This window comes from Myotis myotis, unplaced genomic scaffold (assembly GCF_014108235.1).
Source record: "Myotis myotis isolate mMyoMyo1 unplaced genomic scaffold, mMyoMyo1.p scaffold_m19_p_8, whole genome shotgun sequence".
NCBI classification, from domain to species: domain Eukaryota; kingdom Metazoa; phylum Chordata; class Mammalia; order Chiroptera; family Vespertilionidae; genus Myotis; species Myotis myotis.
The window spans coordinates 25,104,081-25,129,869 of record NW_023416390.1 but is presented as its reverse complement, the minus strand read 5'-3'; the positions used below and the strand labels follow the sequence as shown (position 1 = coordinate 25,129,869).

General features: G+C 44.1%; 1 protein-coding gene and 1 long non-coding RNA gene across 4 annotated transcripts in view; both read right to left on the bottom strand.

Moving 5' to 3' along the window:
* SGPP2 (sphingosine-1-phosphate phosphatase 2) overlaps positions 1 to 24,180 on the bottom strand; it is an 84,194-nt gene extending 60,014 nt beyond the window's left edge. For 2 of the 3 annotated variants that reach the window (XR_004969250.1, XM_036319099.1), the window contains exon 1: positions 23,753 to 24,180. Coding sequence is in view for 1 of the 3 variants with exons in the window: in XM_036319099.1 (XP_036174992.1) it covers positions 23,753 to 23,971 (219 nt within the window). In the remaining 2 variants the exon portion in view is untranslated. Of the gene's footprint in view, positions 1 to 13,471; positions 13,573 to 23,752 lie in introns of all 3 variants that reach the window. The other variant, XM_036319100.1, reaches the window with a different exon arrangement.
* LOC118661277 lies at positions 1,201 to 4,940 on the bottom strand. Its single transcript, XR_004969251.1, has 2 exons — positions 3,765 to 4,940; positions 1,201 to 1,623 (listed from the first exon to the last, which is right to left on the bottom strand). It is a non-coding gene; the product is annotated as an uncharacterized LOC118661277 (long non-coding RNA).
* Positions 24,181 to 25,789: the final 1,609 nt, after the last annotated feature.

The window sequence follows — 25,789 nt, the reverse complement described above, 5'->3', positions numbered from 1 at the left end:
ATGTCTGGAGGTTCCAAGGGGACTTTCTCATTATGGAGAAAGTGCCAAAGAAAGTGGTCGCTAAATACAGGCACTCTTTGGAAATAACCAAATGGTCTCTGGCTCCCTAATTAAAAGAGGCAGCAGAGCCCCGTGGTTAAGACTTGGGTTTCAATCCTTGCTCTGCCTCCCACTAGCTGTGAGCCCTGGCTCTATGCCTGTTTCCTCAGCTACAGAAAATAAAATAACTACCTTACGGAGCTGTGAAAAATACACGTGTCAATGGACATGAGGCATTTAGAACCATGCCTGGCATAGAGAAAATGCTGAGTAAATGGAAATTGTTGATGATGATAATAAGGATACTTGTTCCACCCCATCAGGTCCTAAGCAACCACCGCGAGGCAATACATTTCCACGTGTCCTGCCACCGTGCTCAGTGGACATATATTCTTAAATATATGTCTCAATCTCATTATATTCTTGTCCCTTCCGTCCCTTTCTTTATTTAAAAGAATCTGGTATTTATTTTTCTTTTCCTTTAGTGCCCTTGTAATGCTATCAATCTAAACCCAGAGACAAAAAGCTGCTAAGAGGCTCTGTCAATGGGAGAGCAGCAAGCACCAATGCTTCTTCCCCTCAGATAAGAGGAGGGACAACTGTATCTGGAGGTGGCTGTGGGTCAGGGGACAGCCCATGGTGTAGCCTCTCAGTCCATCAGATGTCTTTCCACAATTTCTAAGTCAGCCACAGACCACGCAGAGGGCTCGGGCTCTTGGGGCTCATCAAAATACATTTTTTACACTTATTAAACTAAAGAGGTAGCTGGATAGTGCCATGTATGGTCACAGGTGTTTTCTACATATTCATATGGCTTTCAAAGGATACACCATCAGTGGGGTGAGGACTACATTACTACATTATATATATATCTTTTTCATTTAAGGTCACCCGAAGAAAATACACTAATCATTTAATAGGGCATGTTTCTGCCTTCAAAACATTCCCCAGATGGTTGATTTCATGGATACTCTGAAAATTAATTCTGGAAAGCTGTTTTAGTGGGGAGTTTTGTTCTGTTGAGTCTCTGATTCCAGCTCCCCACCTTCTATTTAGGATGGTTTTTATTCATTTGCTACTTCTTACTAAAAGTGAAGAAACTGGAAGGAGTTGAAATTCCAATTGATCAAGAAAGAGAAAAAGAATGCATGACTCATTTGGTCAAAATACATTTTTTATGTTATGAAAAATACACAAAGAGGTTGATATTTATAAATCAATATAAAGTAAACCTCAAATGGTTAGGAAGGAAGGAAGAAAGGATGGAAAGAAGGAAGGAAGGAAGGAAGGAAGGAAGGAAGGAAGGAAGGAAGCAAGGAAGGAAGGAAGAATCCTGTCATCCTATTTATCCAGAGAGAGCTCAGAACTGATTGGAGAAACACTCCCATTTGTTTGAGTTCTAGGACACAGTGGGAAGGCCAGAGAGAAGTAAGATCCTTCTCATATCTTTCTCTTCTAACATGATCACAGCTGGGCACTGCCTCCCCTTCGGGAGTCAGGGGGTAGGGGAGACATGGCATCAGAGGTCCTCTCTTGGGTCCTATGGCGGGTGGGGGTCTGCCAGACACATCTTCTCTGACACACCTTTTTAAAAAAGAATGGCACCATCAGTAAGCAACTTGATTTCCATTGAGTCATCATGGAACGTAGCTAAAATTGAAATCTTCCTGCCTGCCTGTGATGACAATTGTTTTATCCCCAGCTATGCTTAGTTGATTTCCAATAATGCTGTGTGTAGAAATGGCAGCCTATGCCAAGCTGGTATGGCTCAGTGGTTGAGCATTGACCCATGAACCAAGAGGTCACTGATTCAATTCTAGGTCAAGGCACATGCCTGGGTTGCAGGCTTGACCCCAGTAGGGGCCATGCAGGAGCCAGCTCATTGATGATGTTTCTCTCTTATCGATGTTTCTATCTCTCTACCCCTCTCCCTTCTTCTCTCTCTAAAAAATCCTATATAATAAAGAAGTAATATGCAAATGGTCGTTACATAATGACTGAATCATGGATCAGCAGGAGGGTGGGGCAGAGAGCTACAAGTGGGCAGCAGAGAGCTACAATAGGGGGCAGGGCTATTAAGGGGGGTGGGGGTGCGTGGGGAGCTACAGGAGGGCAGGGCAGCAAGCTACTGGTGCACGGATTCGTGCCCAGGGCTACTAATAAATAAATAAAATCATATTAAAAAAAGAAACTGGCCCTAACCAGTTTGGCTCAGTGGATAGAGCGTCGGCCTGCGGACTGCAGGGTCCCAGGTTTAATTCTGGTCAAGGGCATGTACCTTGGTTGCAAGCACATTCCCAGTAGGAGGTGTGCAGGAGGCAGCTGATTGATGTTTCTCTCTCATTGATGTTTCTAACTCTCTATCCCTCTCCTTCCTCTGTAAAAAATCAATAAATATATTTAAAAAATAAAAAAATGACTGCTTTGAAAATAAAAAGAAAGAAACGGGCAGCCCGTAACAATGGGAAAGAGGAAAAGAGAAAGAAGAGAAAGGTGATCTCTTCAAAAAGTTTCCACAAATGACTGTACTATTAGGAGAGCTTTGACGATCTCAAAGCCACTAATCCTGGGAAGGACAGACTCTCTATGCTGCCTGGATGCTGCAGGTGATCGCTGATGTCACCTCCACCTGCCAGGCATGGTTTGCTAAGAAATAATACAAGGCTGTGTGTGGAGCAATACCTTGGTAAGTGAGTCCTCTCAGTCCCAGAGGAGGCAAAATGTTCAATGCTGCAGGAGAAAACACCACTGACATTTTATATTCTTATTTTTCTTAAGTGGGTGAAAGGTTACTTTTAGATTGAAGTCTATGAAATTGACAATATTTGATCATTTTGCTCTATAAAATAGTAATTTATTATGGTTCAATGCATGAACACAGAGGTTCTCACTTATTTTTTTTTATTGAAGTAAAATTGACGTACAATATTATATTAGTTTCAGCTGTACAACATGATGATTCAACATTTGTATACACTGGGACAGAGTAGAATTCTGCTGCCTCAAGTCTGTGTTTGAACTTGGTCCTTGACCACAAGGCCAACGTGACCTGGCCGAGCAGTCACAGAAGAGCGCCCTGCACACTGAATTAAGACCCACAGTCATACACTCACTTTGGCCCACATGCAACTTGCTTTTTAAAAATTAGTTGCCAGAATTTTCAAACTCCCCAAATTTTATACCCTCTTTTGAGAATCAAAGTCTGGCAATAGTGCACGTTCCCACAGGCCTTGTGGCAAGAATGGGCTCATTCTCAGAAAGGGCTGCCTTCTTTAGGACAAGCCATGCAGTCTCCATTGCCATCCAAGCCTTCAATGTGACCACAGTTGCCTTTTCCCTGGCCCAGGTGAGCTTTTCAGTCCAAGGTTAACTAAGCCAGGTCATGGTTCATGTGTCCTCACCCAGAGTGTCAAGGACAGGTTAACCAGGAATCCACTTCCCCTCTCTCTCCACCAGCCTCCTCCCTCCTCATCTTTCCAGAGAAGGCTCATTTGGTGAGGGCACCATATGGGTAGAAAGGGGAAAAGACCAGGCAGAGGGCGCAGCTGGGAGGCAGGCCCTGCAGTCATCGCACAAACAGGACCATGCTGGCAAAATCCCCACAAACGGAAATTCTACAACCCCTCTCTCTAATCCAGTCCTAATGTTCAGCAACCTTCACTGTCAGGAAATCCTACCCTAAATAACCCAAATCCTTCACGCAGCTTAAACCCATTTCCTCTTACTTTCTGCTCACTGGAGATGGGGAACAGCTGGTCACCGTTCTCTGTACCAAGTTCTTTGTCAACTGGATGATTGGATTCTGGCTCTGGACCACTGTCATAATTAGGAGTCTGACCAGTTCCATATTGTGCCGTCTGCAAAAGCATGTCGAATAGGAAGATAAAACTGTGAGCATGCTGTGCTTCAGAAATGTGCCATCAGGGGAACGCGATCTTTCGCCATGCCACCAGGCTGTTCCCAGTTTAGAAACGTAAACGGGAGTTTTCTACGTGGAAAAAAAAAAATGTTTTTCTGAGGCGAGCTCTGCCACATGAGCAAAACACCCAACAATGCAAAGGTTCCACTAAGGCCAACGAGAGAAACAATATGCAGAGTGAGCACTGATTGAGCGCTTCTGTGCTTCCATGACTAGCATCGTCTCAGATGCAATTCTCAACAAGGCACTGAGGTGGGTATTGGGATTTTTTCTTGCTTTGCAGGTGAGGAAATGGAGCTGCACTGAACTTACTTGTCCAAGTTTACATACAGTGAGGACGTGTTTAAACCCAAGCAGTTGGAGTCCAGAGCCTGTGATCTCTCAACCACCCCTCCATTCTGCACATGAACCTGGTGCTGTGAGTCCGGGCAGCTCACCGCCTTGAAAAGAATCCCTTTGTGGCCAGTGGAGACCAAGAAGTCATGGCCATACTCAGGTGCTGTGCTCCTGACATAGCACAAAGGAAGTCTATAGCCTAAAATTTCAAATAAGCTTGATGCCACCAAGCTTGAATTCTTCTCATATACAGAGTCCTACGTGAGACCCGGGGTCTCCACTTAGACGTGGATGGTAAGTAGCCCTCCAATTCCCAGCTGGATTCCTGTTCCCATGTATGTGCTCCAGTCTGACCTGGATCCGAGACCAGGTCCCACCACATACCACCAGGTCACGTCCTGCCTGCCCCCGTGTCTCCAACACTAGAGTGGTGATGACAGCTGCTTCCTGGTGGTGTGGGAGGCACATCTCTCCTCTCACTCACCTAGCCCCTTGTCCAGCCATGTCTCCTCATTGCACTTAGTTCTAACTATTATCATTGTTTTGCCTCTTTCACTAGCCTATAAGCCAGTGGTTCTCAACCTTCCTAATGCCACGACCCTTTAATATAGTTCCTCGTGTTGTGGTGATCCCCAACCATAGAATTATTTTCGTTGCTACTTCATAACTGTAATTTTGCTACTGTTATGAATCGTAATGTAAATATCTGATATGCAGGATGTATTTTCATTGTTATAAATTGAACATAATTAAAGCATAGTGATTAATCACAAAAACAATATGTAATTATATATGTGTTTTCCGATGGTCTTAGGTGACCCCTGTGAAAGGGTCGTTCGACCCCAAAGGGGTCGTGACCCACAGGTTGAGAACCGCTGCTATAAGCTCAACAGCAAAGGGGCTTTGCTTGTTTGATTCACCCTGACCCTCGGTGCCCTGCACACCGTAGGCACTCATAATATTTGGAGAATGACTAAGTTATCATTAGAAGAATTAAATAAAGCCACCCATGTAAAATGTAATAAAGATTATTTCTACCCACTTCTCATAGTTTTCTCCTTGAAATCTGTTCTTATCTTTCTAATTTATCAACCCTCTATGGTTATGCAATGGTCACTCCATCTACTGTGCAACCTTGGCATGGACACCAAGGTTCCTTGCTGACCAAGCAATACCTCCTGAAAGTCCCAGAAACTCACTTTCTATGCCACTTCAGCAGGGCTTCTACCCTAAGCTTTGGGCCAATCTTAGGCTTTAAATGGAGGCATATCGAATCTCACATTCCTTCTGCTTGTTGGTGGCAGCACCCAAGAGAAGCTGCTCCCACCATTTCTGAGGGGGTCCTGAGGGTTTCTCTGGTAGTTTCTAGACCAGGAGCAGCAAATTTAAATGCCTACATGGGTCAAACAAGTGACGTAAATGAGCAAAGTCATTGCAGGTGTGAGACAAGAGGGGCAGTGGGAACCGAGGGAGCCTGCTCTTAGTTCAAGGGAAAAGAAGATCAGCAGAGATTCTCCTTTTTCGGGTCACTGAATAGTTAAGGCTCTCTTGGGTTGGGGGGTTTGGCCAGGAATTGACAGAAGCCCCAATACCCACATGCTCAAAGCGTTCTCTTATTACTCATACACACAATCTCTTTTCCCATTTTTAAATCCTCTTAACTTACAATGTTTTAGCCTTAAGCATGAAATCTATATGTCATGGGCTATAATAAAAAAATCCCCAAGGATTTTCCCCCCATATGATGTCCACATTTATTGTTGTCTAAAACATGAGAATGACAGCTGTCCTCATTCTATATTTGTTAAGTTTCAAACCCTCTTAATGGTTCCATTAGAAAGCAAAGCATAAAAATGCAAATAAGTTTCTTTCAAAATGTTGGCTTAGAGTTTTCTTGTGGGGAATGAGGGAATCTGAGAAAGGAAGATCTTGTTCAACTGAAACTTGATGATCTTTGAGACTTTGTCCCTTCCCCACCTGGGTTATGTTCATGAGTTTACATCTGCCTGCTAGACTGAGGGTTCTTCAAGAACCTGGGCAGCAGCCATACCCATTGTTCAGCGCTCAGAGTCCAATCCAGGGTCTGGCATATTGTCAGGAGCCCCATATACGTTGGCTAAACATTAACAGTGTTATCTCAGAGCAAGAAACAACACTCTAAAATACACTTTCCATGATTCAGTAAGCTCAGATGACGGGAAGCAGAACCTGGGAAGCATTTTTCTGGCATATGACTGGATGCCACAAACTATCAGAAGGAAGGAATGCAAAATTTAATATGCAACAATGTAAAGCATAAAATTGGCCCAAATTTTAGGGTGGACGCCATGCTGAAGTGGCATAGAAAGCCGATTTGCACTGCCTGTATAGTTTAATACTCCTCCTCCCCCTCCACCCATGCCCCACCACATGATGCATTTCATTCCAGAAAAGACCCATTGGATCAAGACAGCAGCAGGGGCTTTGGCAGGGGCAGGGGCAGGGGCAGCAGCATTGGTGGTGGTGAGCCGGCAGACGCGGCAGTGAAAAGTTAGTGTTGGAGGGCTTATCTGATGCTCGACAACATGTGTTCAGCACACCTCCTGACGATCTTACGTAGGTCTCAGAACTCTATCTGTGATTATTCCCCCCGTTTCACACACATGGAAACTGAGGCAAGAGAGCTTATGGATATGCCCAAGGAGACATGGTTTGGGCGTATAGGGAGACATGCACTCTCTTAGCCCATTCATTCTGCTGTCTCCTCCAAAGTACAGCCTGAGGGACACACAGACCTTCTGCAGGGGCAGTGTGGCTGTGCAGGACTCCACAACTCACACCAGCTCAGTCAACAACACCAAAACCAATGGGTCCAAAACATAAAAACCCAAAAACAGACTTGACCCTACCTGCTCCTGGCATCACGCTGATCTCCCGAGACTACTAGAAAGAGGAGCAACAGGGAAGACCATCCCTGGTGCTCCTCCTCTCCACACTGCCCCCATGAGTCCTTTCCTTCAGCAATAAAAGAAGCCGAAAGCTTTTATTTATTTTTTTTAAAATATATTTTATTGATTTTTTTTTACAGATAGGAAGGGAGAGAGATAGAGAGTTAGAAACATCAATGAGAGAGAAACATCGATCAGCTGCCTCCTGCACATCTCCTACTGGGGATATGCCCGCAACCAAGGTACATGCCCTTGACCGGAATCGAACCTGGGACCTTTCAGTCCGCAGGCTGACGCTCTATCCACTGAGCCAAACTGGTTTCGGCAAGAAGCCGAAAGCTTTTAAAAAAATGATTCACAGGGCACAGCCAGGTAAACTTTCATTTCAAGATGTTGTACTTCTATTTCAGAAGACAATTGCCCTGCTGGTGACATAGTTTCACTTTTAGTATTATGACAATTGTTAGGGGAGAAACTTCTAAAAATGTCCTTTTCCTTTGAAGTGTGGGTGTTTTTTAAAGGTTACTACCTGCAAATGTGCCAGCTGCTCTTTAGCACGGCACTGTGACTCAGTGGGTAGTCAGTGACTTCAGGTTCGCTCACCTGGCCCCACTCTGACTGATTAACTGGTTACTGCTGGGCTTGTGGCCAACGCTTCCGAACACTGAGCACTAAACACAGTGCCTGCTCTGGTGGCGGAGGAAGTTAAGAGTCCCCTGAGCCCAATCTCTCCAATGTCACTCTGTACTATTAGAGCAGATTCAGAACTGCTGGACACTTCAGAGTTCAAATATGAGCACAGAAATGCAGTGCAAAAAGAAACTACTGCTTTTAAAAACATTTTTAATGTTCAGCCAAATGAAACTAATTTAAGCACCCTAGGAATTGGATATTTTATATGTTCAAGGATGTTTACACAATTAAGCACATTTTATGATACTGGTATCTAATATTCATGGACACATGAGGATGAACTGCATAATTAAGTTGTCCAATGGTTTTCCGTGCTTATGAAAAATAGCACCCAACCAAGCCAAAAGGCTGGGGAAGGTGGGAGCTGGAAGATACCTTTAAAATACACTAGTATGGCCCAGCTGGTGTGGCTCAGTAGTTGAGCATCAACCCATGAACCTGAAGGTCATGGTTTGATTCCTGGTCAGGGCACAATCCTGGGTTTTGGGCTCAATCTCTAGTAGGGGGTGTGCAGGAGGCAGCCAATAGATGATTCTCTTTCATCTTTGATGTTTCTATCTCTTTAACCCTCTTCTTTCCTGTCTCTGAAATCAATGAAAACATTAAAAAAATACACTAGTATGAAAAGTCTATTTGATAACATTTTTATAATACCTGCTAGAAGCAGTAATATTATTTTGATTACATCTTGACAAAGACTGAGTATCTGCCATAATGAAAGGTTGGTTCAACAAAGAAAATCTCTTTTAACTCACCCTTTTATAAGATTAAAGGAGATGGGGAAAACCCCCACATGTGATCCTCTCATTAGATACAGAAAAAGAATTCAATACAATGCAGTCATAATTCATGAGAACATCTCTTAGCAAACAGCTCTAAAAGGGAGGGGAAAACTACATCAAATATAATACTCCATAGTGGAAAATCAAGGGCAAGAATGTTTACTATTACCATTTGTACTCAACCTAATACTGGACAGGTCCTTGTCTGTGCAGTAAGGTAGAAAAAAATAAATAAATGAAAGGTATAGAAATTCAAAAGAAGAAATAAAGTCTTTTTTTCATTGTTTTCATAGCAAACACAAAGAAATTAGACAACTTATTAGAATTAATAAAAGTGTGGCAAGGTTGCCAAATCAACACACAAAAACTCAAATGCATTTAAACACACCAGTAGATACATCATGAGGATGTCAATTATCCCCAAGTTAACCCTGAGATTTAGTACAACTCCAATTAAACTTACATTAAAATTAATATCATTTATAAATCATTTTACATTTCTTTAGGAAAGTGAAGAAAGTCATATTCTTAGAATATTCATTTTTTTTAAGAAAAGGAAAATGGCCATTCATTTAGCTTTTGAAATTAGTAATTATGTTTTACTTTAAAATAAAAATTGATAAAGTCCTGTATTATTTAATTAAGAACCACATCAGGCGGCCCTCCTCCCTGGAGCACACCCTGGCCTTTCCCCTCCCCCTATTCTTTCCCCCACAAGGCATGTTACCTTTTACCCTTCTTGCTTCTAAGCTCCAAAGGCCCTTCTTTTGCTGCCTCTGTAACTTGTTTCCTGAGTCCACACCCAGCTGGCTCACTTTCCCTACCTCTGTGACTTTCTAAATAAACTCTTATTTAAAAAAAGAAAAGAAAGAGGAACCACATCAAACATTTGGCAATGGTAGCTGTAATGCCCCTAACCTGAACCTACTTTAGGATCCCTTTACTTTAACCACTGTCACCAGATTACGAGGAAGCAAGATCCAACATAAAACATTCCCAGGACACTGCCAGCAGGTGACTAAAGGGCTAAAACCCCTTATAATGGTTTGGGCCTGCAACAATAAAATGAGATCTTCTAAAACAACTTCTAAAGAAACAACACACGATCCTGGCCAAAAATTAACTGAAGGGTGAGGGTGATAACTCTCAACATCTGCTTTTCTTAAGACTCTCCTAAGCTCTCTAATAATACACTTTTGGCCAAGAAAAGAAGAGATCATTTCAAGGTCGAAATCTTTCCATGCATTAAGATACTCCCATTAGTGCAAAAGGACATTAAACATTTTAAGCAACTGGCATTTCATGTGGTTGCTTGGACAGAGAAGGAAAGGTGTTTGTCATTTCACATGGGGTCTTCATGCAGAGATGAGGAGGGAGCCATTGCGTTTCCTTTCAGAAGGCTTGGGAGTACTTGCATGGTTTAAAAAATATCCCCTCAGGTAGAGATCATAACCAATACAGCTACATTTGGGACTCTGTAACAAACTGTAAAAAATGCTTATATGGAACAATGGTAATAATCTTAGTAACTAATATTCCTCAAAAGTACAAAGGATCCTTATAAGATAATTTTATCTATAAAATAAAAATGGTTTAATTTTTCTCTAAACATAAAACTATTACCTTCCATTATAAAAAAAAATGCAGAAAATACAGACAAGCATGAATAAAACTTTTTCTTAAATGTCCAGAAAGAACCACTGGTAACGTTAGGTTCATTATTCCAAATCTTTTTTAAAAATATGTTCCAATACATGCTTATACTAGTACAGTTTTAAAAACTGGGTCATATTATAAATGTAACTGTTAAAAATGGGCTCTTTTTGGTTGAACATATCACAACATGTTTCCATGTCTAGAACTAGATAGAATTTTAATTACTTTCAAGATATCCTTTGGATATTGTGGTTAGGTATTTCCCTTTGTCGAATACAGTAGGGAAAAAGCCTTTTACAATTAGATATTTGATAAGTTAGATATGGTGATGGAAACTACCTGTGGGAGAAGAACAAAAATCTAACAAACAGATGAATGGGACTACCACTTGGGGAAGGAATATATTGTTGACCTTGAGCCTAAAAAAAGCAGCCATTAAAATGTGAGCTTGTGCATCCCCTGCCATAGTCTCAGCCAGTGCCATTTAGAGGATAGTGAAATAAAGAGGAACCTACTTTACTTTCTATGTATACCAGAGACAATGATCTCTTTTATTAATTGTCAATTTAAAATTAATCTATGATCCTCCATGAAATTACACATGGGCAAAGTAAACCAAACATGATATACTAAATATGCTCTCGTGGTTCTATTTCATTTTATTTCATATTCTACCCCAAGAAAAACATGGGTGATAAAGATTTAACCTGGAGTGCAAATCTCAGAAAGGCAAGAATGTCAGATCCCAGGGACTCCAGGGCTGAAAGTAGCTGGTAGGTCAGGAGGGGTAGGGGTTGAAGACATCAAGCATGTTTATGGACTGAGAGACAAAATGACCACGGAGGGCAGACTGAAGACGAGTGTACAGATTTGACATACTTGCAACACCAACTTGATGTGGATTAACAAAACAAGATACAGCAACAAAAAAATTGTTTTAATGCCAAAACCCTGCAGCGATAACACAAGTCAGTCGAACTGAAGTCAAGGGCAAATGTGCTTTTCTGACCCTCAAGCATGTCTCCCTGTTCTCTGTGGGCAGGTAGCCTGGGCCAGTGAGCAGGTGGTTTACCAGCAAGGCCTGTGGCTCTGGAAATAGACAGCATAGCCAGCTGAAGGGGCACCTGGGAGACAATCTCCCGGATGCTGCTTTGTGTCTCCTGGGCTTCCTTCAGACTGTGCCAGGAACGCCTGCAGTAAGAGCTATGGGAAGGATGGCAGGACCAAGTTTTAGAAGGCGGGATTAATATTTTAAAACTTTCTCTTTGGAAATAACTGTAAGTTCACAAGCAACTGCCAAGGTAGTACAGAGAGGTCTTAGGTATCCTCAGCTGTTTTTCCCCCCAATGGTTACACCTTTCATAATTATGGATACCATTCTACACCAGGAATCTGCCATTGGCACTGTGTGTGCATAGCTCTATGCCATTTCACCACACGTGTGGACTCACATAATCACCACTGTCATCAAGTTACAACTCTCTTCCGTCATCACAAAGATCTCCCTCCGTTCCAACCCCTTTATGGTCATTACCCTATTCTTAACCCCTGGCAACCATAATCTGTTTTCCATCTTCATAATTTTGTCATTTCAAGAATGTTATATAAATGGAATTCTACAGTATGTGACCTTTTCAGAAATGGCCTTTTCACTCAGCATAATGCCCATGAGATCCATCCAAGTTGTTGGGTAAGTCAATAGCTCATTCCTTTTGTATTGCACGATATCGCATGGTACCAGACTTTATGCAGCCATTCATCTAGTGGGAGACATTTTGGTTGCTTCCAGTGTTTACTAATACAAATAAAGCTGCTATAAAAGTCATGTACAGGTTTTTGTGTGAATAAATTAATATATCTCTGGGATAAATGCCGGGAGTGTAAAAGTGGGTTGCATAGTAAATGTATACTAAGTATTTATTTAACTTTTAAAAATTAAATAAATAAGTTTCTCTTTCCAAAAGTTGAATCAAAAAAACAAAATAAATTAACATGCAAAACAGAAATAGGCTCATAGATACAGAGAACATTTTGACTGCTGCCAGATGGGAAGGGGGTTGGGAGGATGAGTGGGAAAGGTGAGGGGTTTAAAAAAATACAAATTGGTAGTTACAGAATAGTCATCGGGATATAAAATACATAGGGAATGTAGTCAATATATTCTAATAACTATGTATGATGTCAGATGGGTGGGAGATTTATCGGGATGATCACTTAGTAAGTTGTATATTGTCTAATCATTGGGGTGTACACCTGAAACTAATATAATATTGTATGTCAACTATAATTGTTTAAAAATGTTTTTAAAAGTAACATTTTTCAATTACAGAGTATTTATCTGGGGAGTCAACTGGGCCTGGGGTCAGGTTGGGGAAGGGGGAGAAAAAACACTGATTACCAAATAAGTTGTTTTAAGTCTAAAAAAGGGTATTGTGTTTTGGGGCCTTAGTATAACACACAGGCACTGTAATCTATGCAAGCATGTCTGTCTACACCAGGAAGTGCTCAGGATGAGTGTGAGAAGTCCCAGTTCTGCCCTGCAATGGGATTGGGGTGGTCAGCATGAAGAAATCAGGCTGGACCATTTATAAACCAACTTGTTAAAAAAAATTCAGATAATTCCTTCAGGGTCAAATATTTGGACAGTAAAATATGTCTGTGGCATCAGATGGATTTAGATGGAGGCAAAGTTGAGTGATCAATGGATGATAGTCCTTCCTAAAGTAACAATTACTCAGACTGAATAATATTGGGGGTAGTCAATAGTCATTCCATTCCTCCTATTTAAGGGCACATGTGATATAGCTGAGCATGGCAAGAAGGTAGCCCTGGGGCCTCCTCAGGAGCCAGCCAGAATGGGGAGACCCAAGGCTGGGAGGACCCCAGTGGGGTCTCCAGAGTTGTCTGCCACCCTCTGCAATGTGCAACAGAACTAATCATTTTCTCACTTCACTATTATCCTATCGCAATATGGGTGGGGGTGGGGGGGGGTGGGGGCGGGGAACACCCTCTAAGCATATATTACCTTCCAGGCTCAGAGTTGCAGGGAATGTATGCTTTCCCTGACGCTATCAGAAACCCTACGCCCCACCCAACGCTGCTGAAACACTATCACAAACCTTTTGGCAGGAAGCAAATGAAATAAGCTGCTCTGTTGCCCTCAGGAAATAATGTGATATTCAGACTTAGGTTGAAGTGCAAAGATAAACATTGCAACAATCTAAATACAAACAGAAAATGGATTTAAAAATGTAAGTTATAATCACATACAAATTATACTATTAAAATCATATAATTTGAGAATATTCAATGACATGGGGAAATACTCATGATATGAGCGATAAAAGCTAATTCCAATAATATATGTATATAGTATGTTCATAACTCAAATATCCTCTATTTGCATAGAAACAAAAAGGAATCAATACTCTTAAATGTTAATATTTTTCTCTGGGTTGCAAAATTATGACAAGATTTTTGTTTTCTTCCTTATATGTCTTGCTGTTCTTCCACTATTTCTGACATAAGCATGTATTACTTTAATAATTGAAAAATATGAAATTTTATTTTAAAATATTTGATATCTCCCTAGCTAAAAAGTCATCAAATGATCAAAAATTCAGAAAGAAGAAAAAATAGCCAACCAACTCCTAACAGAGCCGCCTTTCACTTGTAATGCTTTTAACAAAAGCTTTGATTTTCTAGTTCATGGCCACCTTTTAAATCATCCTTCAAGAGAGAATAATTTTTTTTAACTGAAAAAAAAGTTCATCTAAGCTCTTTCTCTACCAATGAAGCCCTGGCCTCTCAGCGTCCAACATTTTACCTTCAGGAACTGCTTCCCCCCACCCACAGGAGTCCCTGCTTTGATGGGCTGGCTCCCATAAAATTCTATGGAAACAAAGTTTTTGCCACTTGGAAAAATCCAAACATACCCACAGAAAGCAGAGAGGACATTTCTTCCTCAGGCATGATAACCAAATGGATGGGCATTAACAAAAGCAAGAATGAAGCTGGTGTCTTGTTTTGTTTTGTTTTATTAAACTAAGAGGTGAGCCCTATGGGGAGGGAGGGAATATTCAAAATAGTTCAAGGGCACCATTACTGCCTTCCCAAGGTTCCCAAGCCCCGCCCTCAAGGTATCAGGTGGTTAACCCTTCCCTCTCCATCCACCTCAGGCCATGCCTAAGGATTTTTTCTTGTTTTATTTAAAACACATTGCTGATCAGTCCATATTGTGTTGGAAACAAGAGCACAGGGAGAAAAATTGTCATGACTGGATTTTTCAGTGTCTCATTTTCTCAGCATGCAGAAAGTATCTCCCCAGATGAGCAGAATAACAAAAACCAGTGGATGCCCCCGTTTTCAGCATTTCAGGCAGGAGCACTCTAAAAGTGCTGCTAAGAAAGCACGACAGAACTGTCTCCCAGTGAACTGCACTTCATAGATAAAATGTCAGAATGGATTTAATCATTAACACGAACTGCACCAGCAGAAGTGAAAGTGCTTTTCTAAAATCTAAAAGTTTGACATCTCAATTCCAAGTCAAGTAAGCTGAGATTAGACCAGGCTCACTAAACAGCCTTTCTAAAACATGGTCATCAAATCACATTGTTTAATTCAACGGGTGTTTCCCCATCACCAGGTTTCCTCGGTACCCGATCTTCTCTCATGGTGTCCCACGGAAGAAAGCAAAGTAGTAAAAAGTGATTCATTAATTAAGATCCTCCATCATTTCCTGGATTAAAAGGAAGGAGCCAACAATAACAAACATGAAGGTAAAAGAAGCCACAGGCAGGTAAAGTGGTCAGGGAAACTTTCCTTTTCTCCACTCGGAGTTTTTCCTTCTATTAGCATTGCTGCAGAGGACTTCCTGCTCTCCTCTCCATCTCGGGAGTCTGCTGCCCTACTGCTTTCTCTGCCTTTAGTCTCCCCCTTTCTCCCCGCAGTTCATCACCACTCTTCCTTTTATGTCCCTATGTCTGGGTCTTGCATTCACACTCCCTAGACAGCAATCTGATTGATATGCAGTGTTCCAGTTGTATGAAGTTCTCACTCCAGGCCATTTCATAGGATGCTGACCAGCCGACAGAAGGCTGCCTTTAACTCGGGGGCTGACCCCCCTCCAATCAGTTAATATCCAAAATGATGGGGCCCCATGATTTAAAACATGGTAACCAATGTATTAAGGCATCCTGTGGTCTCTTTCCTCCTAAGGCAGTGGTTCTCAACCTTCCTAATGCCGTGACCCTTTAATACAGTTCCTCATGTTGTGGTGACCCCCAATTTCATTGTTACAAATTGAACATAATTAAAGCATAGTGATTAATCACAAAACAATATGTAATTATATATGTGTTTTCCGATGGTCTTAGGTGACCCCTGTGAAAGGGTCACTCGACCCCCAAAGGGGTCGCGACCCACAGGTTGAGAACCGCTGTCCTAAGGTGTTTGTGGGTGAGGGAGATGCTCAAGGGCAGCGGTTCTCAACCCGTGGGTCGCGACCCCTTTGGGGGTCGAACGACCCTTTCACAGGGGTCGCCTCAGACCATCGGAAAACACATATATAATTACATATTGTTGTTTTTTTTTTTAATATATTTTATTGATTTTTACAGAGAGAAAGGGAGAAGGATAGTTAGAAACATCGATGAGAGAGAAACATCTATCAGCTGCCTCCTGCACACTCCCCACTGAGGATGTGCCTGCAGCCAAGGTACATGCCCTTGACCGGAATCGAACCTGGGACCCTTGAGTCCGCAGACCGACGCTCTATCCACTGAGCCAAACCGGTTAGGGCTACATATTGTTTTTGTGATTAATCACTATGCTTTAATTATGTTCAATTTGTAACAATGAAAATACATCCTGCATATCAGATATTTACATTACGATTCATAACAGTAGCAAAATTACAGTTATGAAGTAGCAACGAAAATAATTTTATGGCTGGGGGTCACCACAACATGAGGAACTGTATTAAAGGGTCGCGGCATTAGGAGGGTTGAGAACCACTGCTCAAGGATATCATGAAGAACCCAAAACAGATATTAAGGCTTTCATATTTGTCCCATTTTTGCTGTTGTTTGAATATAACATCACCATTTCTCAAATGCTTCATCAACAGCCTCCCTTATACCCACGCAGGCATAGCCATTCAATCCCACGTTCTTTCCCATTAAGCACATGAACCTTTCTTATCACTGTCCCAGTTGCCAATTTTGAGTTGGCACATGGGATGAATTGGATTTGCCATCCCCCTGTTGATAGGATGAAATCCAAATTCTGCAGGGAGCCACATTACAGCTTAAGCCTAAGACTCTGGCTCTAGTCCCAAATTCCAGCCAGTATTAAATTACCACATCAATTTCTTTATGCAACCTGTGCTTGGATATTTCCCATTTGTCCTCTCCACCTCTCCCCAGGGAGGCTGACCTTTATGGATTGCATCAGCCAGGCTCTCATACTCCCTGGCTTCTGATTGAATTTGGCCAAAGGGAGGCCCTGACAGGATATGAGAGGGCATTTGGAGGAGTCTCAGATATATTTACCTCCCTACTTCTGCCTGGAGGTGGCTATGTTTCTCTATTGAAGTCCTCAGCTCCTGGCAAGGGCCTCTCTCTGACATCTAAGCTCTCCTTGGCGCTGGGGTTACCAGAACCCTATCCACTCCCCTTGCTTTTCTTAGGCTAAAGTTGCCTGCTCCAAAACCATATTTATTTTTTGCAATCCTGCCTACACCTTTATAAATGAGCCCATCTTTGAATCCCCTTCAATTACCTGCCCCTTAAAAAAAATTAGACATTATTTTCTGAACACTTTCAATTTATAGAGAAATTTAGAACGTAGTACTAAGAGTTTCCATATACTCCACATCCTTCCATACAATCTGCTGCCAGTTTCCCTATCATTAATATCTTATATTATTAATCTGATACATTCATTATAACACTGACACATTATTATTATCTAAAGTCCATTCTTTGTTTAGACTTCTTTAGTTTTTTCCTAATGTCCTTTTTTTTCCCTGTTCCACTGGCCCATCCAGGACACCACAATAACATTTAGTCATATCCCCTAAGGTTCCTCCTGGCTGTAACAGTTTTTTCAGACTTTCCTTGTTTTTTATGGCCTTGACAGTTTTGAAGAATAGAATGTCCCTCATTTGTAGAATGTCCCTCAACTGGGATTTGTTTGATGTCATTCTCATGTTTAGACTGAGGCTGGGGGAGGAAGCCACAGAGGTGAAGTGCCTTTTTTCAACATGTATCAAGAGCGTATGAGCCCAGCTGGCGTGGCTCAGTGGGTGAGCACTGACCTATGAACCAGGAGGTCATGGTTTGATTCCCAGTCAGGGCATATGCCCAGGTTGTGGCTTGATCCCCAGTGTGGGGCATGCAGGAGGCAGCCAATCAATGATTCTCTCTCATCATCAATGTTTCTCTCTCCCTCTCTCCCTTCCTCTCTGAAATCAATAATAAAAGAGTGTATGCTATCAATATGCAACATACTGTCCACATGACTTCTCACTGTTGATGTTAACCTTGACTACCTGGTGGAGATAGTGCCTGCCAGATTTCTATGCTATAAAGTTATTCTTTATTTTCTGCCTCTTTCTATATTATTCTCTTTAGAAGGAAGTCACCTTGTGTACCTCACACTTAAGGAGGGGGAAGTTATTCTTCCTCCACCAGAAAGTGGGATAGAGCCTATGTGTGTTTTTAAAAAAATATATGTTTTTCATTGATTGTTTTTTTTATATATATATAGAGAGAGAGAAACATTGATGTGAGAGAGAAACATCGGCTGCCTCCTGCATGCCCCCTACTGGGGATTGAGCCTGCAATTGGCATGTGCCCTGACCAGGAATAGAACACATGACCTTTTTGTTTATGGGACGAGATTCAACCAACTGAGCCACACCAGCCAGGCTGTGGTTTGTTGTTGTTTGGTTTGTTTTTTAATTGAGGTAAAATATATAGAACATAAAATTTGTCATTTTAACCATTTTAAGGATTTTGGTTACCATTTTTCAACAGGCCATCTAATTCCTGCTGGAACTCTTACAATATCAAGTTGAACTGGTTGCTATTTACCAATAATAAAATGACAATGTGTCTTTATGTTTTATCACATGAGATCCGCAGGCAGAGAAAAGAGACCCTCCCATCTTTTTCTATTTGACTCCTACTCACTCTTTAAACCCTGACTCAAGACTTCCTGGGCTCCTCCAGGTATGGTGAGTTACTCCTGCTATTGAATCCCTGGCCACGTTGTTATCCTTTTAATCTAGTAATTTTTGCATTGCATCATTTTCTTTGTGGCTTTCCCAAGGCAGGAACTAAATCTTATTTACCTTTGTAGCTTTAAGGCTGGGGACTGTCCCAGAAACTCAGTGCTGATTAATAAATATTGAAAATAAAGGAATAAAAGTGAGATAGAAGTCAAAGTGGACTATTTTTTCCAAAATTTAGGAAAGTGTTAATACCTAATATTGGTGAGGGTGTGGGAAACCTGCCCTCATAGTTGTGTGCCCTAGCACACCCTTTCTGCAGGGCAAATTGCTAGCACCTACTCAAAGCCTTACTATATGCATATTTCTACCAGCCAATTCCAAGCATGGAAATGTAAAGTAAGAGGAGTGCCAAAGGCTGACGGCCTTGGCAATGATTTCTTAAATTTGACACCAAAAGTAAAGGCAACAAGTGCAAGAATAAGCAAGTGGGACTACACCAGCCTAAAAAACCTCTGCACAGAAAAGAAAACCATCAACAAAATGAAAAGGCACCTAGAGCAGGGAAAAAATATTTGTAAGTCATATATCTGATAAAGGATTAATTTCCAAAATATACAAACAATTCATACAGCTCAACAGCAAAAAACAAAAAAACAAAAAAAAAACAAAAAAAAAAACAAAAACCAACAAAAAAACCAAAACAAAACAAAAACAAAACACAATTAGATTAAAGAATGGGCAGAGGATCTGAATAGACATTTTTCTAAAGCAGACATACAGATGGCCAACAAGTACATGAAAAGATGCTCAACATCACTAATCATCATAGAAATGCAAATCAAACCCACAGTGTGATATTACCTTATACCTGTTGGAATGGCTATGATTAAAAAGACCAAAAAAGAAAAAAAAAAGAAAAAAGAACACCAATAAGCGTTGGCGAGGATTTGGAGAAAAGGGAACCCCTGTGCACTGTTGGTAGGAATGCAAATTAGTGCAGTCACTATGGAAAACAGCATGGAGATTCCTCAAAAAATTAAAAATAGAACTTCCATATGATCCAGGAGTTCCACTTCTGGGTTTTTTTCCAAAGAAAAAAAGAGAATACTAACACGCAGCCCCATGTTCATTGCAGCATTATTTACAATAGCCAAGATATGGAAGCAACTTGTGTCCATTGATAGATGAATGGATAAAGAAAATGTGCTCCCCCACATGCCCACAATGGAGTATGATTCAGCCATAAAAAGTTATTGCACAGTGGAAGGAGTTTAAACTTGAGCGTCAAAAGATCCAGCTGTGTGGGTATTTGGCAAGTCCTCAACAAAGCATTTAACCCTTTAGGACTCAGAACTCTGTGAAATTCATGACTCCTGGGACACATCCGAAGACCAGTCTGACTTACTCAGTGACAGCTTTGTGCAAGCCCAGCCCAGTCCAGCCCTGGTTCAGAAAATATGTAATTAGTCTTTAAACGAGGAGTGTGTGGTGTTAAGAGAATGTGGAAAGGAAAATCCTTATTTGATCATTTCCATACTTGTCCTGTGTTAAGATTAAATATAAAAAATGTGAGAGGTGATACAATTAGATTTGTTGCAATCTAAAGTCACCCAAGTGAGGAAAACAACATCTCTGTTGTTTGAAGGGTCTTAAATCAATGTCCTAGTGCTGTCTGACTTCTAGGCTATGTGGATAAACTTGATTTCAGTATTTACTCTTAGATTTTAAAAAATCTTGAATTTTTTGTCTTGAATTTTTAGCCCTCTCTTCCTTTTTTCTGCTCTATAGTGAGTATACTCATGTGTTGGATACAAAGGGAGGAAACCCTACCACTTGGCTCACTGGAGGCCCAGGCTCTCTGAGCAGCAAAAGGACACTTCTCTGCAGGAAATCCTTATCTTGTTTTTAAAGGGCTGTTTTTTGTTTTTGTTTTTTTTAAAAAATATATTTTATTGATTTTTACAAAGAGAAAGGGAGAGGGATAGAGAGTTAGAAACATCAATGAGAGAGAAACATTGATCAGCTGCCTCCTGCACGCTCCCTACCAGGGACGTGCCCGCAACCAAGGTACATGCCCTTGACCGGAATCGAACCTGGGACCCTTGAGTCCGCAGGCCAACGCTCTATCCACTGAGCCAAACCAGTTAGGGCGAAAGGGCTGTTTTTATATTGTGAGTGCAGACTCATTCATTCACAAAATCCACTGAGCTCCCATGTGCTGGGCCACAGGGGTGGGGGAAATAATGACCACACCAGACAAGTTCCGCACATTTTTGGACCTCACCATCCATACAGGAGAATGGCAATAATCAGATCTCCACACAAAGGTGTATTTAGACAATGTGAGCAATGCTGCAATGAAGAAACACAGAAGCACCCTGGCCGGTCTGACTCAGTGATTGGAGTGTCAGCCTGTGCACCAAAGGGTCTTGGGTTTGATTCCCGGTCAAGGGCACACACCTCGGTTACAGGCTCAATCCCTGGCCCCAGTTGGAGCTCGTGCAGGAGGCAATCAATCAATGTGTCTCTCCCCACACCCCACACACCCCTGCCTCTCTCGCTTCCACTCTCTCAAAAAAAAAAAATCAATGGGAAAAATATTTTCGGGTGAGGATCAACAAAAGGAAGGAAGGAAGAAGAAAGAAACACAAGAATCAAAGAAAACCTAGAAAGTGGGGTGAGCCCTAGCCAGTTTGCTCAGTGGATAGAGCATCCGCCTGAAGGGGGTTTGATTCCTGTCAAGGGCACATGCCCAGGTTGCCGGCAGGGGGTATGCAGCCGATCAATGATTCTTTCTCATCATTGATGTTTCTATCTCTCCCTCTCCCTTCTTCTCTGAAATCAGAAAATAATATATTTTAAAAAAATTTTTTTTAAGTGGAGCGAGACTGGAAGGTGATCAAAGACGTCTCTTGAGGAACTGACCGTTGAAATTGAAGGATGAGAGGGGGTTATTGAGGGAAAGGAGAGGCGGCCCCAGGCCAGAGGCCTAGGAGAAGCAAACTGCTGGAGAGAAGTTTCCTTCAACTTCCCCATGCACTCTTCTCAATCTCAGGGGCAGTTATGCAATCCGTTTCTTCTGGAAACTCCACCTACGTTTGCAAATTAATGTTCTCAAGTCACTTGAAACCAACCCACCTTTAAAAATATTCATGAACCTCTCATTTATCAAATGCTGTCACATGTTTTATTTCCCCATCACACATCACTATGGTGATTTCTTATGAATTCTTAGCTCTCTTTTACCTGTTCCTGCTCTATAGTGAGTGAGTTATGTGTTGGGTGGGAGGTGAAAAAATCCTTGCATTTGGTTCACTATGACTGGACTCTTCAAGCCACAAGAAGACACCACTCCCTGCGATAAATCTGCTGATCATACGTTTAAAGGGCAAGAGTCTCCTTTTCCAGAACACATCTCCAGAGGTGATGTTTAAAACTGTTTGAAAAGCACTAGTGGGAAATGCATTCTTTTTCAGCTTCTTGAATTAGGGACACAGAATAGAAGCTTAAGAAGAGAGCAAAGAAAGTAGCTGGGGCATCTATCTGTGGGTGTAAACAGTGGGCACACAGAAAATGCCCTACCACATTTCAGGAATGTGAACGGTCTTTATCCCCTCACTCTGCCCTATTTAAAAAAAATTTTTTTTTTTAAATTGATTTCAGAAAGGAAGGGAGAGGGAGAGATAGAAACATCAATGATGAGAATCATTGGTCAGCTGCCTCTTGCACCCCCCTCCCCAGTCCCCCCTCCCCCCCTACTGGGGATCGAGCGGGGCAACCGCAATTGGGGCATGTGCCCTTGATAGGAATCAACTCAGGATCCTTCAGTCCACAGGCCGAGGCCCTATCCACTGAGCAAAACCAGCTAGGGCAGCCCAATTTTAAGAAGAGGCAAGAAGATAAGGGGGGGGGGGGGCGGTCCTAAACTCATCTAAAAGTTACCGGACGTCATGTGAGGCAAAGAAGAAAAATAAAAGGAGAAAACAATATTATAGAGGAGGATTTGTCTGGAGTGGAACACACCCCGCCCCCCTCCCCTAGGCACACCATCTCAAGTTCTGTAATTCAACGCCCACAATACTCCACTCCACATAGAAACCAGGTTCTTCATAAGCCCCCAGTTACTAGAAATAGACACAGAAATAGTTATCAAAACTTCTAGGGAGAAAAAAATGGGGGGTTTACCCCCACACAAAGTGGGGGGGGGGATTGTTAATACAATGCTTCTGTCCTCTGTGCCGCACTTTTTACCGCCCCCAGGGGAAGGACAGCCTCTGTGGGTGCCCAGGGCATCTCCCTGCAGCAGGCCGCCCTCTCTCCCAGGGGCAGCTCTCTGCCCTGGCAGACAGCGGCCCGGCACGTCGGCGTCTGCAGCCTGTCTGGTCCCTCCCGCCCGGAGTCACTGCGACAAGACGCGCCGGCTTCCCCGGCGCGTGGGTTGTGGAGCCAGAGCCGCAACACCTACAGGGGCGTGTGGTGAGCTTCCCTCCTGGCAGCATCGGTTAAAAGTCACTGGTGCCAGTTAATACAGGACCCACCCGGCAGCGGGCCCAGAGCTCTGCGGGGATGGGGAGAGCGCAGCGCGGTGGGGCCGCATCCCTGGCCGGCGCTGCCAATCTCTCCAGGAACGTTCCAACCCCAAGTTCTGTCCTCAGGGGGGCCACGCGGGAAGGTGAAGGGCACGTGGAGCCCGCCACACCCCGCTGGTGCAGATCAGGAAACGGGGTGGGGGTGCGGCGGAAACTCCTGGAGCCCGGGGAGTTCTAAGAATCTCTCCCAGGGAAGCCGCTCATGAAAATGCCAAGGGCATCTCTCCGCTTTTCATGATGTAACTTACCCGGTTGGGAGAATATGCATTTTATGCATTTAACTCTAAGGCGGAAAGTCTCTAAATAGACAGCATGTCAAGCCCTGGGAGCACCTGATGTCTGAGTGGCCCTGGCTGCCACCAGGCAGGTGGACTCCCCCTTCGTCCTCCCGGCCACACTCGGCGCCAGGAGCCGGCTGGGTCGCTGCGGGGATGGCGCCCTCTCCGCCCCGCAGGCTCGGCTCCCGCCCGTCCCCGCCGCGGAGTCGCCTGGACCACTGGTCCGCCGGCCACGCAGCCGCTGCCCCTCCCTCCCTCCCTCCCTCCCTCCCCCGCGTACACCTGGCCCACGGTTACCTGCGGGGCCGCGGCTCTGAGCAGCCCATTGGCCGGCCCCCCGCCGCCCTTGCCGTTGACCGCGGGGTGATGACCGACCCCGGGCGCCCGCGCCGCGCCCTCCCCCGGGCCCGCGCCGTTCTCTCGGGGGTCGTCATCCGGCGCCGGGAAGAGCCCGCAGCGGCGCTGGAAGCGGGCGACGAGCTGGGAGTCCTGCAGGCTCCGCAGCAGCTCGGCCATGGTGCGCCCGGCGCCGCCGCCGCGCTAGGGCCTCTGCCAGCACCGTCCCCGCCTGTGCACCAGCCGCGCGGCTCCCGGGGCGCAGAGCGGGCGAGGCCCGGGCACCTGCCCACAGGTGCGCCGCTCGGGTCTGGGTCCTAGCGCCCGCCCTGCGCACGGAAGCCCAGCAGGACGCCTCCGCCCCACGCCGGCACGTCCGCCGCCTTTCTTCCCCGCGGGCTCGGGCGCTCCCCGGAGTCTGCCGACCGGGACTGGGCGGAGCTGCACAGGTGCCTAAACGCCCCTGTTCCCACGACCGCGCCCCCACCCGCTCCCGGCGGGCTCAGAGGTGCCACCTAAAGGGGCGCGGCCGAGCGTGTGTGGACCTCGGGAGTCCATCCTGCCGCGTGCGGCTGGTCCCATGGGTGACCCTCCTTTCCCTCTTGAGCCCAAGGTGGGGTAGGATTTCCCCTCCAGCCCCCGCACCCAGCCCTCTACTCTGGCCTTTGACCAGTTCCTGCAGGGAAAGTCCCCGAGTTGGTTCCTTACACTACATGCTGCGACATCTCGCCACAGGCCCGAGCTTCCCACCTTGCTCAAGAGCCGAGGAGGTCGATTCAGAGTGGGCCTGAGTCAGCCGCCGCGGCCCTGCCCCTGCCCCGTGGTTTGACAACTGGGGCAACGCTTTAAACTTGTAGGTAGAAAACGCGATTCCTTCTGGACTGTCTGCTTTGAAAAAGGGGTCGCTTGCCCCTCCTCCTACCTCCTCCCCCGCCTCTATTTACACAATGACTCGGGGACCGGGGAACAAGATCTTTGGGGACCTTTAGACCCAAAGGGAACAAGGCGCGGAGGGACTGGGCGGTGGCTTTGACATCTCACGCACCTCCATGTATTTGACAATCTGTGCAGTGCCTGCTCTAGGGACCTCTGTGGAACAGCTAAGGAAACGACCTGGAGGGGTTGGTTTTCTTCCCTCCCTCCTCAGTCCATTTCCAGGGGGCTGAGATCCCCTGTAAGGACCTTTGCTTTCTCACAAGGCGTGAGAGCAGCAGTCAAATTGGGCCCAGCCATCTGCCAGCAACAAAAGTGCAATTCAATCCTCTGTCTTGTTTGCAGCAGAAGGTGCGCCTTTCCCGGTAGCCTGTCCAAAGCCTGCTAAGCATTTGGTTACACAAATGACTGTCAACAAGCGCCTGCCACTACCTTGTTTATTCCGTCTGCTTTCAGTCTAGGAAGTCTCAGGGCTGTAGCTTTCAAGGATTTGGTCTCCCTCATGACTTCGTTTCCGCTCTCCTTCCCAAAACTGTTTGGAGAGCAAGATCAAGGTGGCAGAGAGAGCAATGAACTCTTAGGAGATGCCATTTCCATTTATTTTACGGAAGAAGCACAGAGCTGCCCTCACAATCCAGCTGGGCTACACGGATGTCCAGTCATGGACACAGAAGGCTCCTTCCATATGGTTGCTGGGCCAGACCCTGTGATTTAGTTTTAAAAGCTGGAGTTGTAGTAGGTCAGGACCTGATCTTTATCTGTGTTAAAACAACAACAGCCTGTTCTCCCATGAAGACACTTGAATAATGTGTCTCCCAAATTTGGTCTTCAATTTTCCTCTCTCCCAATTAGGAAAAGGTGGCAAAGCAAAACATGGTACAGGCAGCAGAAGGCCACAGAATTGTAATAGTCAGACAACGCATTTTCTCTCCTGGGAGGAGCAGGCACATCTAGCCTCCAGTGACTGTTGGCTCAGTTTCTTCCTGTGATAAAACAATAATCCTCACTTCTTACCTTTCCTACAAGGCTGGTGTGTGTCGGGGTCTTTGGCTTATGGCAGTATCA